Source organism: Dromiciops gliroides, chromosome 5 (genome assembly GCF_019393635.1).
Source record: "Dromiciops gliroides isolate mDroGli1 chromosome 5, mDroGli1.pri, whole genome shotgun sequence".
Lineage (NCBI taxonomy): Eukaryota > Metazoa > Chordata > Mammalia > Microbiotheria > Microbiotheriidae > Dromiciops > Dromiciops gliroides.
Genome location: NC_057865.1, coordinates 101,376,961 through 101,392,693, shown reverse-complemented (window position 1 = coordinate 101,392,693; position 15,733 = coordinate 101,376,961). Strand labels below are relative to the sequence as shown.

General features: G+C 38.9%; 1 protein-coding gene across 1 annotated transcript; it reads right to left on the bottom strand.

Moving 5' to 3' along the window:
- Nucleotides 1–14,576: 14,576 nt before the first annotated feature.
- LOC122728754 (olfactory receptor 10AC1-like) lies at nt 14,577–15,515 on the bottom strand. The gene has a single exon (XM_043967536.1). It carries the CDS (start codon nt 15,513–15,515, stop codon nt 14,577–14,579), a length of 939 nt encoding a protein of 312 aa, XP_043823471.1.
- Between the last annotated feature and the right edge of the window lie 218 nt (nt 15,516–15,733).

The window sequence follows — 15,733 nt, the reverse complement described above, 5'->3', positions numbered from 1 at the left end:
CGTGAAGGGGATTGCTGAGTCAATGCACAGGATGCTGTGTATGCTCACAAAGACTGAGTTCTCATCAGCTAATTCCCAGTTACATATTTATTTATGTTTTTGTGATATTTATTACTGTTAATAAAATATATGGCCAGTAATATTGATGTTTGGCTGAGTCTAGCAATTTAGAGTTGGAGAATTAAAGAAGCAAAACAAAACTTAAGGAAAAATAGTTTTTTTCCCCATGTTTTCATACACTGAAATGGGGGCTTTGTGCTAATTTATAGGACTTTTGGCCAAGTCCATTTTTTTTCCCTTATGTATGATCATACTCAGCTTTGTAGGGCAAGTTATTCTTGGTTGTAAGCCTTTATCTTTGGCCTTTGGGATATTACATTCCAAGTCTCTTCCATTTTTAGAAGAACTTGCAAGGTCATTTTTGATCCTGCTCATGGTCCCTTGTTACATGAAATACTTCTTTTGGAATGCTTGCATCATTTTTTTACTTTGACATGAGAGCTCTGGATTTTGGCTCTGACATTCCTGAAACTTTTCCTTTTTGGCTTTCTTTCAAGAGGTGATCAGTAGATTTTACATTTTGCTCTCTGTTTTTAAGCACTGGGCACTTTTAATTTATGAATTCTTGAAATCTAGGATTTTAAAAAATCATGGTTTATTGGGACTCCAGTGAATTCCTAAATCATCTCTCCTTGATATGTTTTCCACATTAGTTCTTTTTTATTTCAGATTTCTTATATCATCTATCTAAAATTTAAAATTTAGTTTTGTTCTAATATTTCATACTATCTCAAGAATCCATTGATTTCTGTTCATTTTATTATACTTTTCAGGAAATTTGTTACTTGGATAAGTTTCATTACTTTTTCTTCAAAAATATTTATTCTACCACCAATTCTTTACTCATATCTTTTACTTAATATGCTTTTAATCTCATGCATCATTTCTTTCCTGTATTCATGTAGTCCTTGCAGAAAACTCCTTTTTCTCCTTTAGGTCTCTGCAATTGTTTGCGAGTTATTCTCTCCTTTTGGGGGGTAACGTCTATATTCGTATTATATTTTAAGAACTTTTGGTAGGCATCTTCTTCCATTCATTTATCTTTCTATCTATAGTTCCTGACATACCTGGACTCTCTCTTTCCCCCCTTGCACTTACCCCCACTCCAAAATATGGGCCTTTATTTGTGTTTTTTTGTGGGTCAATGAAGGTTAAGTGACTTGCCCAGGGTCACACAGCTAGTAAGTGTCTAGTATCTGAGGTCAAATTTAAATTCAGGTCCTCCTGAATCCAGGGTCAATGCTTTATCCACTGCGCCACCCTGCTGCCACAGCAAAACTTTGAAAACAGGATTTTTTTTTCACTGAAGCCTAATTAGTCAGTCAATCAATAGACATTTATTAAGTCCCTACTATGTTCCAGACACTGTACTAAGCTCTAGGATTACAAAAAAGAGGCAAAACACAGTACCTGCCCTCAAAAAGCTCACAATCACAATCATTGAAATTCATACTTTCTGGGGGGCTTTTCTTTCTTTCTTTCTTTCTTTCTTTCTTTCTTTCTTTCTTTCTTTCTTTTTTTTTTTGGTTGAGGCAATTGGGGTTAAGTGACTTGCCCAGGGTCACACAGCTAATAAGTGTTAAGTGTCTGAGGCCAGATTTGAACTCAGGTCCTCCTGACTCCAGGGCTGGTACTCTATCCACTGAACCACCTAGTTGCCCCTCTGGGGGGCTTTTCAACACCGCAGTTCAAGCATTGATAGAGAAAAAAAGGTGCTTTTGCAGAAAGTGTTTGGTTTTTTAAGTGAAAAATAGTTATCAAACAGCATGTGATTTTCAACATCCAGTCCTTATATTAGACTCTTTTCAAGCTGATATCTCATTGTCCTTTTAGTTCTATTTGCAACCTTTTAAAAATTGTTTTTTTTTTTTTAAATTGTTCTTGTTTTCATGTACATATGGGTTGCTTGTTTGGGTTTTTTTGGTGAGGCAATTGGGGTTAAGTGACTTGCCCAGGGTCACACAGCTAGTAAGTGTTTAGTGTCTGAGGCTGGATTTGAACTCAGGTCCTCCTGAATCCAGGGGCAGTGCTCTATCCACTGGGCCACCTAGCAGCTCTTTACATATGGATTTTGAAAACATTCTTTAAGCAACCCTCCCAAACTCTCCCAGGCCTTATATCATATTTTATTCATAAGTTAGAAAACCAAGGCATGTTGAACTGTTTGAAAAAAATTTCAGATGGTTAAATCCACCTCAACTAGCAAGATTTTCTCCTACTATAAATATGCACATGCTTGTATTATATTCAGTTTAATCTTCTAATGAACAGATTCATAGAAGGCCATATTTAAAGCCAGAATGGACCTTTGAGGTCAACATAGTCCAGCTGCTCATTTTACTGATGAAAATATGAGGCCCTGAGAAGTAAAGAGAATGTTACCTCCTTCTGTTGCTTTCCATGGTTATTCGCTCTTGACCAAACCAGCTGTGAAATTCCTCTCTGACAGCTTTGTTGGTGTCTTCATGAGCAACCTTCTGTCTGGCTTTCATAAAGTTCTAAAGGCATGGAGCTCTGTCTGGTTCACAATTTGAAGGCAAAAGGGTCAAGGGTGACGTAGAGACTAGAGATTTTTCCAGTGTTTTTTTTTGGGGGGGGGCGTGGCAAACTATTTCCACAATTTTCTGCTCAACTCATTGTCCAACATATAGACTGAAATGGTCTAACAAATTAAAAAAAAATTGTCATGTATCTCAGGCTAATTATTAGATATATTTTCTGTAATACCCTGGGGAGCAATGAAATACCCAGGACTATTCATTGGACTTTATTTGCATAGCACTCCTGTACTCTATGGGAGAGAATATAAAGAGGCAGTTGGAGCTATTGCTAAATTCTCTGCATATATGAATTTATACTCTGCCAAGAGGGAATGATATACTCTCCACTGCCCCATCTTGGAATGGCATCACTGGGCAGTATAAACTGTCAATCTAAGCTGAAGGAGTATATTCTGAACTTTGGCACACAGGAAACTAAAACTGAAGGGTAGGTAGGAGTAACACCATGCAGGATCACTTTCTTACTTAAATTCTAGAGGGTGATGAGCCAGTTTGTGGAAAGAACTATTTCCTTAAAGATCTGTACAATGCTATAGCTGCTCTTAAAGGAAAGTGCAGAACATTAATCCAGACTTCTCTCTGTTGGTTCTGAGATGTCTAAATGTGATAAACTGAGAACATTGGGAGCTATTCTAGCCAAAAAATTGATCACCAAGCATCTATTAAGGTCCTACTGTGTGCCAATTCCTGGTTAGGAACTAGAGATACAAATATAAAGAATAAAATGACACCTGTTCTCCAAATGCATAAAATTCTATCAGAACATGAGGGACTTTGAGAAAGTCAAATGTGAACTACTCAGAGTAGCTAGTACTTTGGCATTTGGGGGGGGGTGGGGCAATGAGGGTTAAGTGACTTGCCCAGGGTCACACACATTTTTGGTAGCTCATTATTCTTAGTCCTTTTGGGTTTGAGCACATGATCTCTAAGTTTCCTTCCAACTTATAGAACGGTCAATTGATGACTGGACTTGGTGTGAAGAAGCCACAGGTTCATATCCTTTGATGCTTGCTAGTTGAGACCTTGGCATACCTTCCCCCAAGCCTCAATTTCCTCATCTATAAAATGGGGCAAATAATACTGGTAGTTCCTATCTCATAAAGGTCTTATAATGCTTAAATGAGACAATATATGTAAAATGCTTGGCTGACTTTAAACCATTATGTGAATGTCAGTTCTATTTTTGTGGTTCAGTCCCAATTGCTCTTTAAGTAGGAGATTTGGACATGGCCTTGACCTTGAGTTACACTGGCAATTGTTGTTTTGCATTTTTTTCCTTCATGTCTTTTAGCTTAATAGGTCACACACGATCACCTTGTCTAACCATAGTCACAGCCCTTACTCCCAGAATTCATTCTCTCTGGGCATTTTTCCACAGTGTTCTCTGCAATCATTCTCCTTTTTTAAAACCTTTTTGGTTAATCTTAAGCAAAACTCCTTTGATGAATTCTTTGGGCTTGCTGCTGAGAGTTGGGGCCAGGTGGCTTCTCTCAGGCTCCTGTTTGTTTCACTTGGAGTCAATGAGTTGCTATGGTGAGGGATAGGGGAAGAAGTACTTCACTAAGAGGTGTCAGGCAATAAGTCTGATGTGGAGAGGAGAAGGGTAGAGAGTTTGCAATCTGCTCCACAGAGGAGGTGCCAATATTCCAAAACAGATAAAGTTCATATTTGTTATCTTGCTCACCTTTCTGCACATTGTTCTACCTCCTGAATTCCCTTAATTATTCCAGAATCCTTACACCACCTTTTGGTTGCCTAAATTTATTGTTTCCTTCTCAGTCAGGGTTCTTAACCTGGAGTCCATAGTCTGCGCCTCGATTCGAAGACATTGTGACAAAATAACAATGGCCAGGTCAAGACAGAATGGTAGCCAGGGAGCCAAAGTTTTTAAAGTAGTGGGGCAAAGCATTTCCCCCTTTTGGCACATGCTGCAAGGTAGAGGGAGTAAAATAGGGGGTCAGGGTGGAGAGGAAGATATAGACCCCAAATCTCCCAAATTGTGGATGGATTTCAGGAGGTCTGTAGATTTAAATGGGAAAAATACATCTATTTCCATTAACCTTTGGTTTCCTTTGTAATCCTACAAAGTCTATTTTATAGACTAAAAAAACATTTTTCTGAGATAGGGCCCATAGGCCTCACCAACTTTTAAAATGGGCCCCTGACATAAAAACAGGTTAAGAATATATACTGGGGACAGCTAGGTGGCACAGTGGATAAAGCACCAACCCTGGATTCAGGAATACCTGAATTCAAATCTGGCCTTAGACACTTGGCACTTACTAGCTATGTGACCCTGGGCAAATCACTTAACCCTCATTGCACTACCAAAAAAAAAGATTACATACCAACCCCTAACAACACTCCTATTTTCTGTGGCATGGTTGATCTCAGGTATTTGGAGGAAATAAAGTGGATTAATCTATAATATAGAATTAATAACCTAGACTGTCAAATCTTCCCAAGGTCATTTTCATTGAGATTAATAAAATTTTATTACAAATGAATCTCTAATTGTTGGGATTTCAGACAATGTGACTAAGTGAAAAACTTCTGACTCCATTTTTGGTAGTTCAGTATTTCTAGGCAATGAGGACTTTCTGGTATTCTACCAGAGAACCAGACAGGCCTGGCTAACTGTAACCCTGTCTGAGAATATTGAGAGTCTTTAAGGGACCTCAGAAAAGCTCCTGGCTCTTACCAAACTCTACTATTTTGAGAAAAGAAACTGGATTAAATTAGTCCATAATAATGAATTAATAGCCAAGAACCTCAAATCCTGCCAAGCATTTTTGCATTTGGATTAATCAATTTTTTTACAGATCAGTCTTTAATTGGTGGGATTTCAGGCAATCTGACTCCCTTCTAATTCCAGAAATATTCTTCCAGTCTCAGTGACCAACTATTCCCTGTTCCCTTCCTAAGCTTAGCTCTTTGGCTTTCCCAATGGTGAACATAGTAAGTGACACTTGGGCACAGGTTTCTACCTCTCTGGGGTATTGCCCAAGGTGTGAGATGTTGAGATTCAACCCTGGAAACATCAGAACTACTGATCCATGGTCCTGACAAATCAGGTGAATTGCTTCCTTCTGAGAGGGGGAGGTTCTGAAGAGGAGGACTGTAGCAGAGCTGACACCTTTCTAAGCTACTAGCCAAACTTGATTCATAGAATCTAAGAGTTGGAAAGGAGGGGGCATCTAGGTGGTGAAGTGGATAGAGCACCGGCCCTGGAGTCAGGAGTACCTGAGCTCAGGTCCAGCTTCAGACACTTAACACTTACTGGCTGTGTGACCCTGGGTAAGTCACTTAACCCCAATTGCCTCACTTTAAAAAAAAAAAAGGAAGGGAGCTCAGAAGATATCTAGTCCACCCCCATCTATTTGTAGGAATTCCTTCCACCAATGATGGTAACCCATCAATACCTCATCATCTTCTGCAATACTCATTTATGTCCTCCCATCTGATCATAACTCAGAATTTTTAAATGGGATACAAAGCCTTTTTTTCCTTCCTTCCTTCCATTTTCTTATTTCACCAAAGCTGGAAATGAAGAGGCCATTTAGACTCAATCCTACTATTGATCAGCATATAAACCTTGACCTGCTCTGTTTTTGTTCTGGACCTATTTTGCCCTTTCTAGGTAGCCTGGTTTCCCCCATCTCATGAGGTCTCACTATATTGGTGCTGACTTTAGTGTGGGCACCATTTTTAGTGTGGGCACCATTTTGAAATAGTCTTATTACAGCTCAGAGCTCCCAAGCTTAAGTAACGTACCAGCCACAGCCTCCTGATAAGTAGGACTTATACCACTGTACTCACCCACCCCATTTATTAAAAACATTTAAATCACTTAGAAACACATATTCTTTAAATGTCTTTTTATTGTTTCACTAAAATTCTAACACATCTAGCATTTCCTTTTTGTTGTAAGTTTTAACAAATACATCCTTGCTCTGAAACAGTGAGAGTGAGAATACCTGAAAGAATGTATTTATTTATTTTCCCTTCACTATACTAGCATACTATTTGTGAGGGCCAAATTTAATATATGGAGAGTTAATTGAGTGTCTCACCATAATAATGGGGTCCTAGAAATAACGAGGGACCTCTAGTTCCAAAGCTCCCTTCCCTCCAAACTTCCTTTTTAGATATTTCTCCCAGGCCAATAAGAAAGGAGCCTTACAGCTTCTTTTCCACAAATGCATCAGGTTTTATTAATAGGAATAAAATAAACAGCAAAGGTGAAATTAATAAAAATCAAAGATAAGGGAATAGGGAAAAAAGAAATATGGATAATCCTTCTAGCTCTAACCTAAGTCTATACAATCCTCAAACTCACTTCCAGTTCAGCTAATTCAAAAGAAAGCAGGACTTTTATGTTAACTCACTACCTGGGGCATCTGCTCCAGCTGCTTGCACCACCAGAAAGAAAGAGACTCTGGAAGAGAGCAAGATCTCCTCAGCAAGCATTTAATCTTCCTCCCCCAAAAGGGGAGGTCCTTCAAAACTGCCTGTGGAGAGGAGTTTTTCCTTCTGACATCAGCAGCATAAGTCACTTCAGGGCAGGCCAGGTGTGGCCCCTCCCAATGAATCAGCCAAATTCCAATAATCTTAACACATATTGTAGGGCAGGGGTTCATGGAAATTTGTCCTGGTAAATATTTTTTACCATAGTTTTCATAAAATGGAATTCTTTCAATTCAAATTATAGTACTTTTTTTTTTTCAATAAGGCTGAGTACAGGTAGGGGGTTATTTAATTTTTCTCTTTGAATCCCCAGCACCTAAAACTGTGCCTTGAATGTAATAGGCCCTGGTCCGATTGGTCTCCTAACTAGGTTTTGTTTTGTCTTTTGTTTTTATTTTCTCTGCCTTCCATTCCTTCCTAAATACTGTTGTCAAATTAATCTTCTAAAAACTACACTCTGCACTCAACAGGAGCCTGCTCAAAATCTGTCAACAGATGCCAGGTCCCTTTATAACAGAGCCCAACCTTCTCATTATAGCTTTAAAGACCTCCTACAAATTGTCAAATTGAATTGAATTTGCATATTTGGAAGCAGCATTGTTATATAATTTGGATAATCAATGGGAAAAACACTTTCTGGGGTCAGTAATACCTGGGTTCAAATCCCACCTCCCTTGTGACCTTAAGCAAGTTATATAGCCATCCTGTGTCTCTGTTTCTTCACCATAAAAAATAAAGTAGTCAGACGTAATGGCCTTCCTCTAAGTTCTGGATCTATGATCTTGTGATCAGATAGCTATTAACATCTCTTCTATATTAATAAGAGGGAGAAGAATGAAGAGAAGAGGAAGAGGAAAACAGGAGAAAAAGAGGAATAATAACAATAATGCTGCTGCTAGTCTAAACCCAACAAAAAGACAGAAGATTTGCTACCATATAGCACACAATGGGAAGATCTATGTGCAAGATCTCTAGGGACCACATGACATATGAGGAACTCTTGGAACTCTCGGGATCTATTGGAGGCCAATTATCATGTGACAAAATATTGGATGAAGGATGCAGTCAGGATGAAGACAACAGAGGGGACCACTTGACTAATAGATCAGATCTCACAGCATTACAAATAATCATTTAGTAACCTGGAAATTTAGTGAGATGGACTATTTGGACACAGAAAGAAACACCTAGAGGAACATTCTCAGTGCTGATGATCAATGGAACTGTACTTGAATTGTGATGAGAAAATTCAGTTATTAAATCAGATTAATATATTCGCATATCCCTTTATTATTTTCTACATGTTTATACACACACATACTCAAAACCATAGTTTTTTCCTGCACTGACTCATTGGAGCTGTCATTATAACAGGATACAAGAATAAGATTCTATAGGAAAGATCCATGGCTAATCAGGAGTTCCCAATAAATACGCAGCTTGTTGGGTGCACCATGGTCATTGTTCATCCACCTAAACAGGATGCAGAAAAGTTACTTCAGGGATGGTATAGTAGAGCTTTCATCTTATTTTTTTTTAATTTTTTTTTTTTGTGAGGCAATTGAGGTTAAGTGACTTGCCCAGAGTCACACAGCTAGTAAGTGTTAAGTGTCTAAGGCTGGATTTGAACTCAGGTCCTCCTGAAACCAGGGCCGGTGCTCTACTCACTGCACCACCTAGCTGCCCCTAGAGCTTTCATCTTAAAAGGCTCTCTCCAACCCATGGAGACAGAGGGAGGACAAGCAAAGGAAGGAAGGCAGAGTATAAGTCCCTTCAAGATAGGTACCATATTTTAAAAAATATTCATACTCAATTATAACATGTAATATAGAACTTTGTACCTAGTGACTGCTCTTAGTTGAATCAAAGAGATATGTTTCTTATGACCTACTGGCAGTCTGAAAAGTCTTCTGTTTTATAGCCTACAAACCTCCTATTAGCCTACACCAAGGTCTCCTACCTTTTAAGACAGGATACATAGCCTAAGATAACTTTTAATTTCATTCCCCTGGGACCTTGAGAAAAAAGTGGTGTTTCTGGGTCATTTTTAGTTGTAATACACTGTTTGATATCAGTTAGTTCCCTAGGAGGACCTTGTATAATGATTTTGAAATCATTATATAATATTTTGGGTCCATATTATGTGAAAATTCAGAGATGAAATGACATTTATAAAAGATGTTCCTATTCTAAAGTTATCTTCCAAGTAGAAAATAATGGCATATATAGAGACCTCCAATAGTGGGATTGGCATATATTCCAAAATGCTATGGTTCAAGACAATAATGCTCTTTGGAAATTATAGAACATTGTACAAATATAAGATATACCTACTAATTATTATCATTCTAATTCCTGAGGTATGATGGCTGTCAATTAAATGAGATCATGTATGCAAATTGTTATTATAGATTGGTTAACACATGTAAATCATTTTGCAAACCAAAGAGTATGATATAAATTCTAGCTATTATTATTATTATTATTATTATTTATTGTGGTTGTGGTTGTTGCAAATCTTTAAAAAACTATATAAATATGAATTGTTGTTATGCCAATGACAAATGAATACTATAATTGCATTTTCTGAATGGAGAGAGATTACTGAGAAACTACTCTGTCAAAGAGGAAGGAACTGTGTACCTAGGACCCTTTCTTCTTGTTGTTGTTGAGTTATTTCAGTCATATCAAACTCTTTTTTTTTTTTGGTGGGGCAACGAGGGTTAAGTGACTTGTCCAGGGTTACACAGCTAGTAAGTGTCAAGTGTTTGAGGCCATATTTGAACTCAGGTCCTCCTGAATCCAGGGCCAGTGCTTTATCCATTGTGCCACCTAGCTGCCCCTATATTCAACTCTTTGTGACCCTATTTGGCATTTTCTTGGCAAAGATACTGGAGTGTTTTGCCGTTTCTTTTCTTTCTTTCTTTTTTTGTTTTGCAATTTCTTTCCCCCAGATCATTTTATAGAGGAGGAAACTGAGGCAAATGGGGCTAAATGACTTGCTCAGAGTCATACAGCTAGTAAGTGTCTGAGGCCAGATTTGAACTCAGGAAGATGAATCTTCCTAAGTCCAGGCCCAGCACTCTAACCACTACACAACCTAGTTGCCCTTGAGGGAAGGGACTATACACCAAGGACCCTTTAAGACTTTAGATTTCCAAGATCATATTACTTGCTTTCTCAATGGGTGGGGCAGGGGATGGGGATAGGGAGATAATGTGGAACTCAACATTTTAAAACATTAATGTTAAAAAATTTCTTACATGTAATTGGAAAATATTTAATGAAATAAAATATATTTTAAAAGACTAGATTTCACAATGTCACTGAGGTGATGTGATGTAAAAGAGGTTATTTTATTATTTATGTGTGTGAACCTTAGATGGTATTTTGTTTATTTACTGGAAATATACTCACCTGTCTCCCAAGAGTCTTGATTTTAAGTTGTTCTTAAAGTTATTGAAAATAATCAGGATCACAGAATATTGATTGGAAATAACCTGACTGAAACCATCTAATCCAACATACTCCAGCCAGTCATTGGTCATCCAGCCTGTACCTGGAAAAACTCCACTGATGGGAATCCCATTAACTTCCTAGACAGTTCATCCCTCTCTGGGGAGAGAGCTAATTGTTAGGAAGTTACATTGTTTTCTGTTCTCCCAACCAAACAGCTTAACATTCCCAGTTCCTTCAACCTATTCTCATGTACCAGAGCTCCTAGTCCTAGGAGCTTCCTGATCAATCTTCTCTGGCAGCTTTCCAGCTTTCCAGAATTGAACACAGCCCTCCAGCTGTGGCCTGAGTAGGAGGTGTGTGTGTGTGTGTGTGTGTGTGTGTGTGTGTGTGTGTGTGTAACAAGTATCATCAAGTTTCATGTGATTTATTGGGCACTAGTATACTAAATACTGCTTTTGCACCCCAAAGAATAATTTTTTCTTTAAGGAGTGCCTGTTAACCTATTTGAAAAGCTGTAACTAGTGCTGAATCAGCTAGTGTTAGCATTTATAATGATAACAAAGAGGTGACAGCCTTCTGAAATCTATAGCCTAAGTGAATTAGCATGCTGTGGTAAGAGTTATTTACCTCATATAGTTCCCTTTAGTGCTCTTTCTCATATATATATATGCATATATAAAACAATATAATTATCGTTCTATTATATAATATATAAATACACATACAACTATGTACATGTGTTATACACATATGTGCATATGTATATATGTATAAAATCTTTCTTCCTTACCTGTTTCCTTGTTTCATACATGTCTAAACATTTCTTTCTTTTCTCCTTTTCCTCTTTGTTAGCATGTCTTTGCCCTATGTGTCTCCTTGTTTCCTCTTTTATTTTCCTTCTCCCCTTCCTTCCTTTCTCATTTCCAATATTCCTTTCAAGAAACAACACTACATCAAAACACCTGACCTAAAGGTCAAAATACAGATCTGAATTCTAATGGGAAATGTTTGTATTTGTTTTATAAAGCTTTGGAATCTGTTCTAATTCCTTGTCTATCTAAATTATATGCATCATTCAAGGTATAGTTTCTCTTGTTCAGAAAACCTACCTTATTTTGGCCTATAATCATCTCTTCTCTGAACATATAAAGTTATAATCTGATTTTTTATGAACCCGAGTCACTCAGTAGCCCTAGTTTGTTTTTTTTTTTTGGGGGGGGGGGTGAGGCAATTGGGGTTAGGTGACTTGCCCAGGGTCAAACAGCTAGGAAGTGTCAAGTGTCTGAGGTCACATTTGAACTCAGGTCCTCCTGAATCCAGGGCCAGTACTTTATCCACTGTACCACCTAGCTGCCCCAGCCCTAGATTTTTTTTAAAGGTACCCTGTATTGGAAAGTAGGATACCTTAAAATATCTTTTAAGCTTTGCTCTGCATTTCTGTATACCTGTACTGCACTGTCCTTAAAAAAATCCATCATAGCTAAATATAATATGATCATATTAGGGTTTGATAGTGTTTTGTTTTTTCTTTCACCACAGCACAGTGAAACCACATTTTAGACTCTTCCCCATCTCTTTCCTTTCACCCCCAATTGATTTAGTTTTGACCTATAGCAGCAGTTTGTGAACTTTCAAGCTATATTGAATTAAAACTGGTTGGCATTTTGAAGTATTTGTAGCTAATTTCTATGCTTATACTTGCTGCTTAATTAAACAGTGTGCATACCTTTTTCCTGCATTTTCCTACAAGAATTTTTTGAAGTTATATAACATTTTTTCCTCCATTGCTGAGTCTATAGTTGAGTCTAGTTTTCAGACTACTCTTCCAAAATGTCAAAAACTAACAGAAGGGCAGCTATGGTAAGGAGATAAATTCTTGTCTAGAAGAAAGTAAAGGTAGGTAGAATTTTGGTTACATTAGATTAGATTAGATTTTTTTTTACCATGCTGTGAAGTAATGAGGGTAGCTGCTATCTATCTGTAGTTGGGATAGTGGTTACATTGGAGTTGTTATATCTGATATTACTTATTATAATGGCCTTATAGATTAGAATGTGATTGTAAGCTTTTCTTGTTTACTTTGAAATAGTTAAAATTCTATCAGAAAATATTTATCTTGCTAACAAGATACATTACCTCATGATGTTCTTTATTTCCCTAGAATTCGAAATTAATTTGTACATATCTAATTACAAAACTATGTTCAACCCCATTGGTTGTTGATTCTTTTTTGGTATTTATTTATTGACTCCATGTTAACCCTTGAACTTTGTAACTTTGGGTCTAAATATAACAAAAAGGTACTAATGTTTGTTTATTAATAAGTGATCTGGGCCAAGAAATTCCTAAGATTTTGAAGAAAATTCATGTTAGAACCTCAGGATAATAATCATTAATTTGTAGAATGGTAATGCTTTGAAATACTTTTCTGCTAATTTTTTATTTATCCTCTTATATGTCCTGAAATGTTTACTTAGATATGCTGCTTCCATATTGCTTTAGGAGCATAATCTGCATACCTGAAACAATATTTTAAAACCAATGATGTAGCATATGACATTTTCTAATCATTTCTTTTGAATAAAAAATAAATATATTTTCAAAATATTACATCTTCTTTATCTTATTCTAATCTTCATCGTTCAGTCTCAGTTCACCTCTCTGAAGCCTTTCCTACCTAGTTTCTTTATTTCTGTGTATTTCCGGTTTCTGGCTTCAAGTTCGTATGTTGTACTAATTCCCTGGCAAACTGAAATTGGACCTGTCAATGTTGTCAGATAAAGAGAGATACTAGTAATGTATCTATGAGATTCATGGTCTCAGAGAATGGACTAGTTTCAGGTCATCTTGTTGGGGTGGCCTCAGGAGCAAGGGATCACAGATTTAGAGATGGAAGGGACCTGGGAAATCATTCAGCCCAATTCCCTCATTTTATAGACATTTGTACAGAGAGGCTGTGACTTGTCCAAGGTCACACACCTAGCATGTGGTAGCATCAGGATATGAACCAAAGTGCTCTTACTTTAAATCCAGTCTTATTTCTATTAAACTATTTGGCCACTTTTCCACATCACAGACCCAGAGCCTTGTAATCAGAACCAAGCAAAATGTGTGGCCAGTGTGGAATTCATCTCAGGATCACCTGTTAAGGATCAGGCACTATTAGGCACGTTTAATAGGGGATAAAATGCAGCTGGCTGAAACAAAGAGATGTGAGCTAAGGAACTCGGTGCTCCCCTGTGCTCGCTTCAATCCTATTTGTCACTCCCAGAATCCAACTTTAGCATATATCTGGAAGGAACAATTCCTCCCACTACCATTAGGTAACTGTAACAAATGTAATGGATAAGCAGTGATGGATGAAATGTCTAAAAAATTGGATTCAGTCCCTTTCAACCCCAGGAATAAGGAGACAGAACTCCAAGGAAGAGAAAATGCAGAGGATTGTAAGGTAGGTCTTCTCATCTTGACAGTCTTCAGCTTTCAACAGCAAAGACTAAATAAAGCGAATCTTTCATTCAGTTCCAAGGCGAAGCTTTAACCTTAGACCTCAAGATCAGTGGGTATCCATCACTTACGTATCAAAAATCTAACTCAGAAAACTTACTTCCTCCAGGAAAGCTGTGTTTATCCTAGCATTTCTTTACCCCCATCCCCCACTCTCCACATTCCCTCAGCAGGTGTACAATGGCTCTGAGCTATATACATTTATGCATTATGGACTCTGTATGTCTTGTGCATATGTACATTTCTTTCCTATTTCTATGTTGTGATGAGAGATATTTAGTCAGGGATTGGGTCTTTTCCATTAGCATGAGAGGATAAGGACAGAGAATCTATCATTCAACAATACATTTCCTGGGAAGGGAGGAGAATTGAGTCCATTCCTTTCCCAGTGCTGAACACTAGTTGCTGGTGCCTAAATGATAGAGAAAGACTGGAAGAGAAGCAATGTCTTGCCTTGTACTGAACCCCAGCTCCCCAACCCACTAGCCTCCACTGCTTGTCTTTAGGATTGGAGTGGGTGGGTCAGCCAGTAACCAGGGAGTGGCCATCTCCTTTCAACCTCAGTACCCTCTGTATGGCTGCGGTGACTTCCCGATTGCGGAAACTGTAGATGAGCGGGTAGAGGAGGGGCGTTACATTGGTATAGACAAGTGCCAGCGTCCGGTCCCGTTTGGGGGCATAGCTGGTCTTGGGCCGTGCATACATGAAGGTGGCACAGCCATAGTGCAGCAGGGTCACTGCCAGGTGGGAGGCACAGGTGGAGGCAGCCTTCTTGCGGCCCCCAGATGAGTGCAGGCGTCGCAAGGCACCCACGATAGCACCATAGGAAGTTAGGATTAGGAAAGAGGGTACCAATAAAAGCACAATGCAGGCCCCGAGGAGGGGCAGTTCCTCCACGTAGCTCCGGGTACAGGCAAGGTGCAGCAGGGCAGTGATGTCACAGAAGAAGTGAACCAACAGGTGGGAGCCACAAAAGGGCAATCGGAAGACAGCCACTGTGAGAAACAGGGAGACCACCAGTCCCCCCAAGCAGCAGCTCATAGCCAGCCTTCCACAGAGCCCTGGTGTCATCAAGACTGGGTAGCGCAGGGGGTGGCAGATGGCCACATAGCGATCATAGGCCATGGCTGCCAATAGGAAGCACTCAGCTCCACCAAGAGCCACAAACATCTGCATTTGTACTGCACAGCCCACGAAGGAGATGGGGCTGCCCTGGTCCTGACCCCTGGCCAGGTCAGCTAGGCAGCGTGGCACTACTACCAATGTATAGCAGAGCTCAATAGCGGACAGCTGACACAGGAAGAGCAGCATGGGGGGGCGAGTGGCAATTGAGGCCACAGACACAAGGATGACCAGGTTTCCACCCAGGGTGGCCAGGTGTACTACTAAGAGGATCACAAAGAGGAAGGGCTGTAGGCGAGGGAATTCAGAGAAGCCTTGCAGAAAGAAGCCGGGAGGCATCTCCGTTTCATTCCACACATCATCCATGTACTGCAGCTGATAGTCCAGGTGCCTATGGGAAAGGAGGGAGATGCTAGTTTGGAGAACATGGTCTGTTGTTGTGTAAACAGCATTAGACTTGGCGTCAAATGACTTGGGTTTGAATCCTGGTTTTACCAATTAGAAGCTCTGTGACATTGGACAGATTTTTGACTAAATTCTTTCCCAGTTGTAAATCT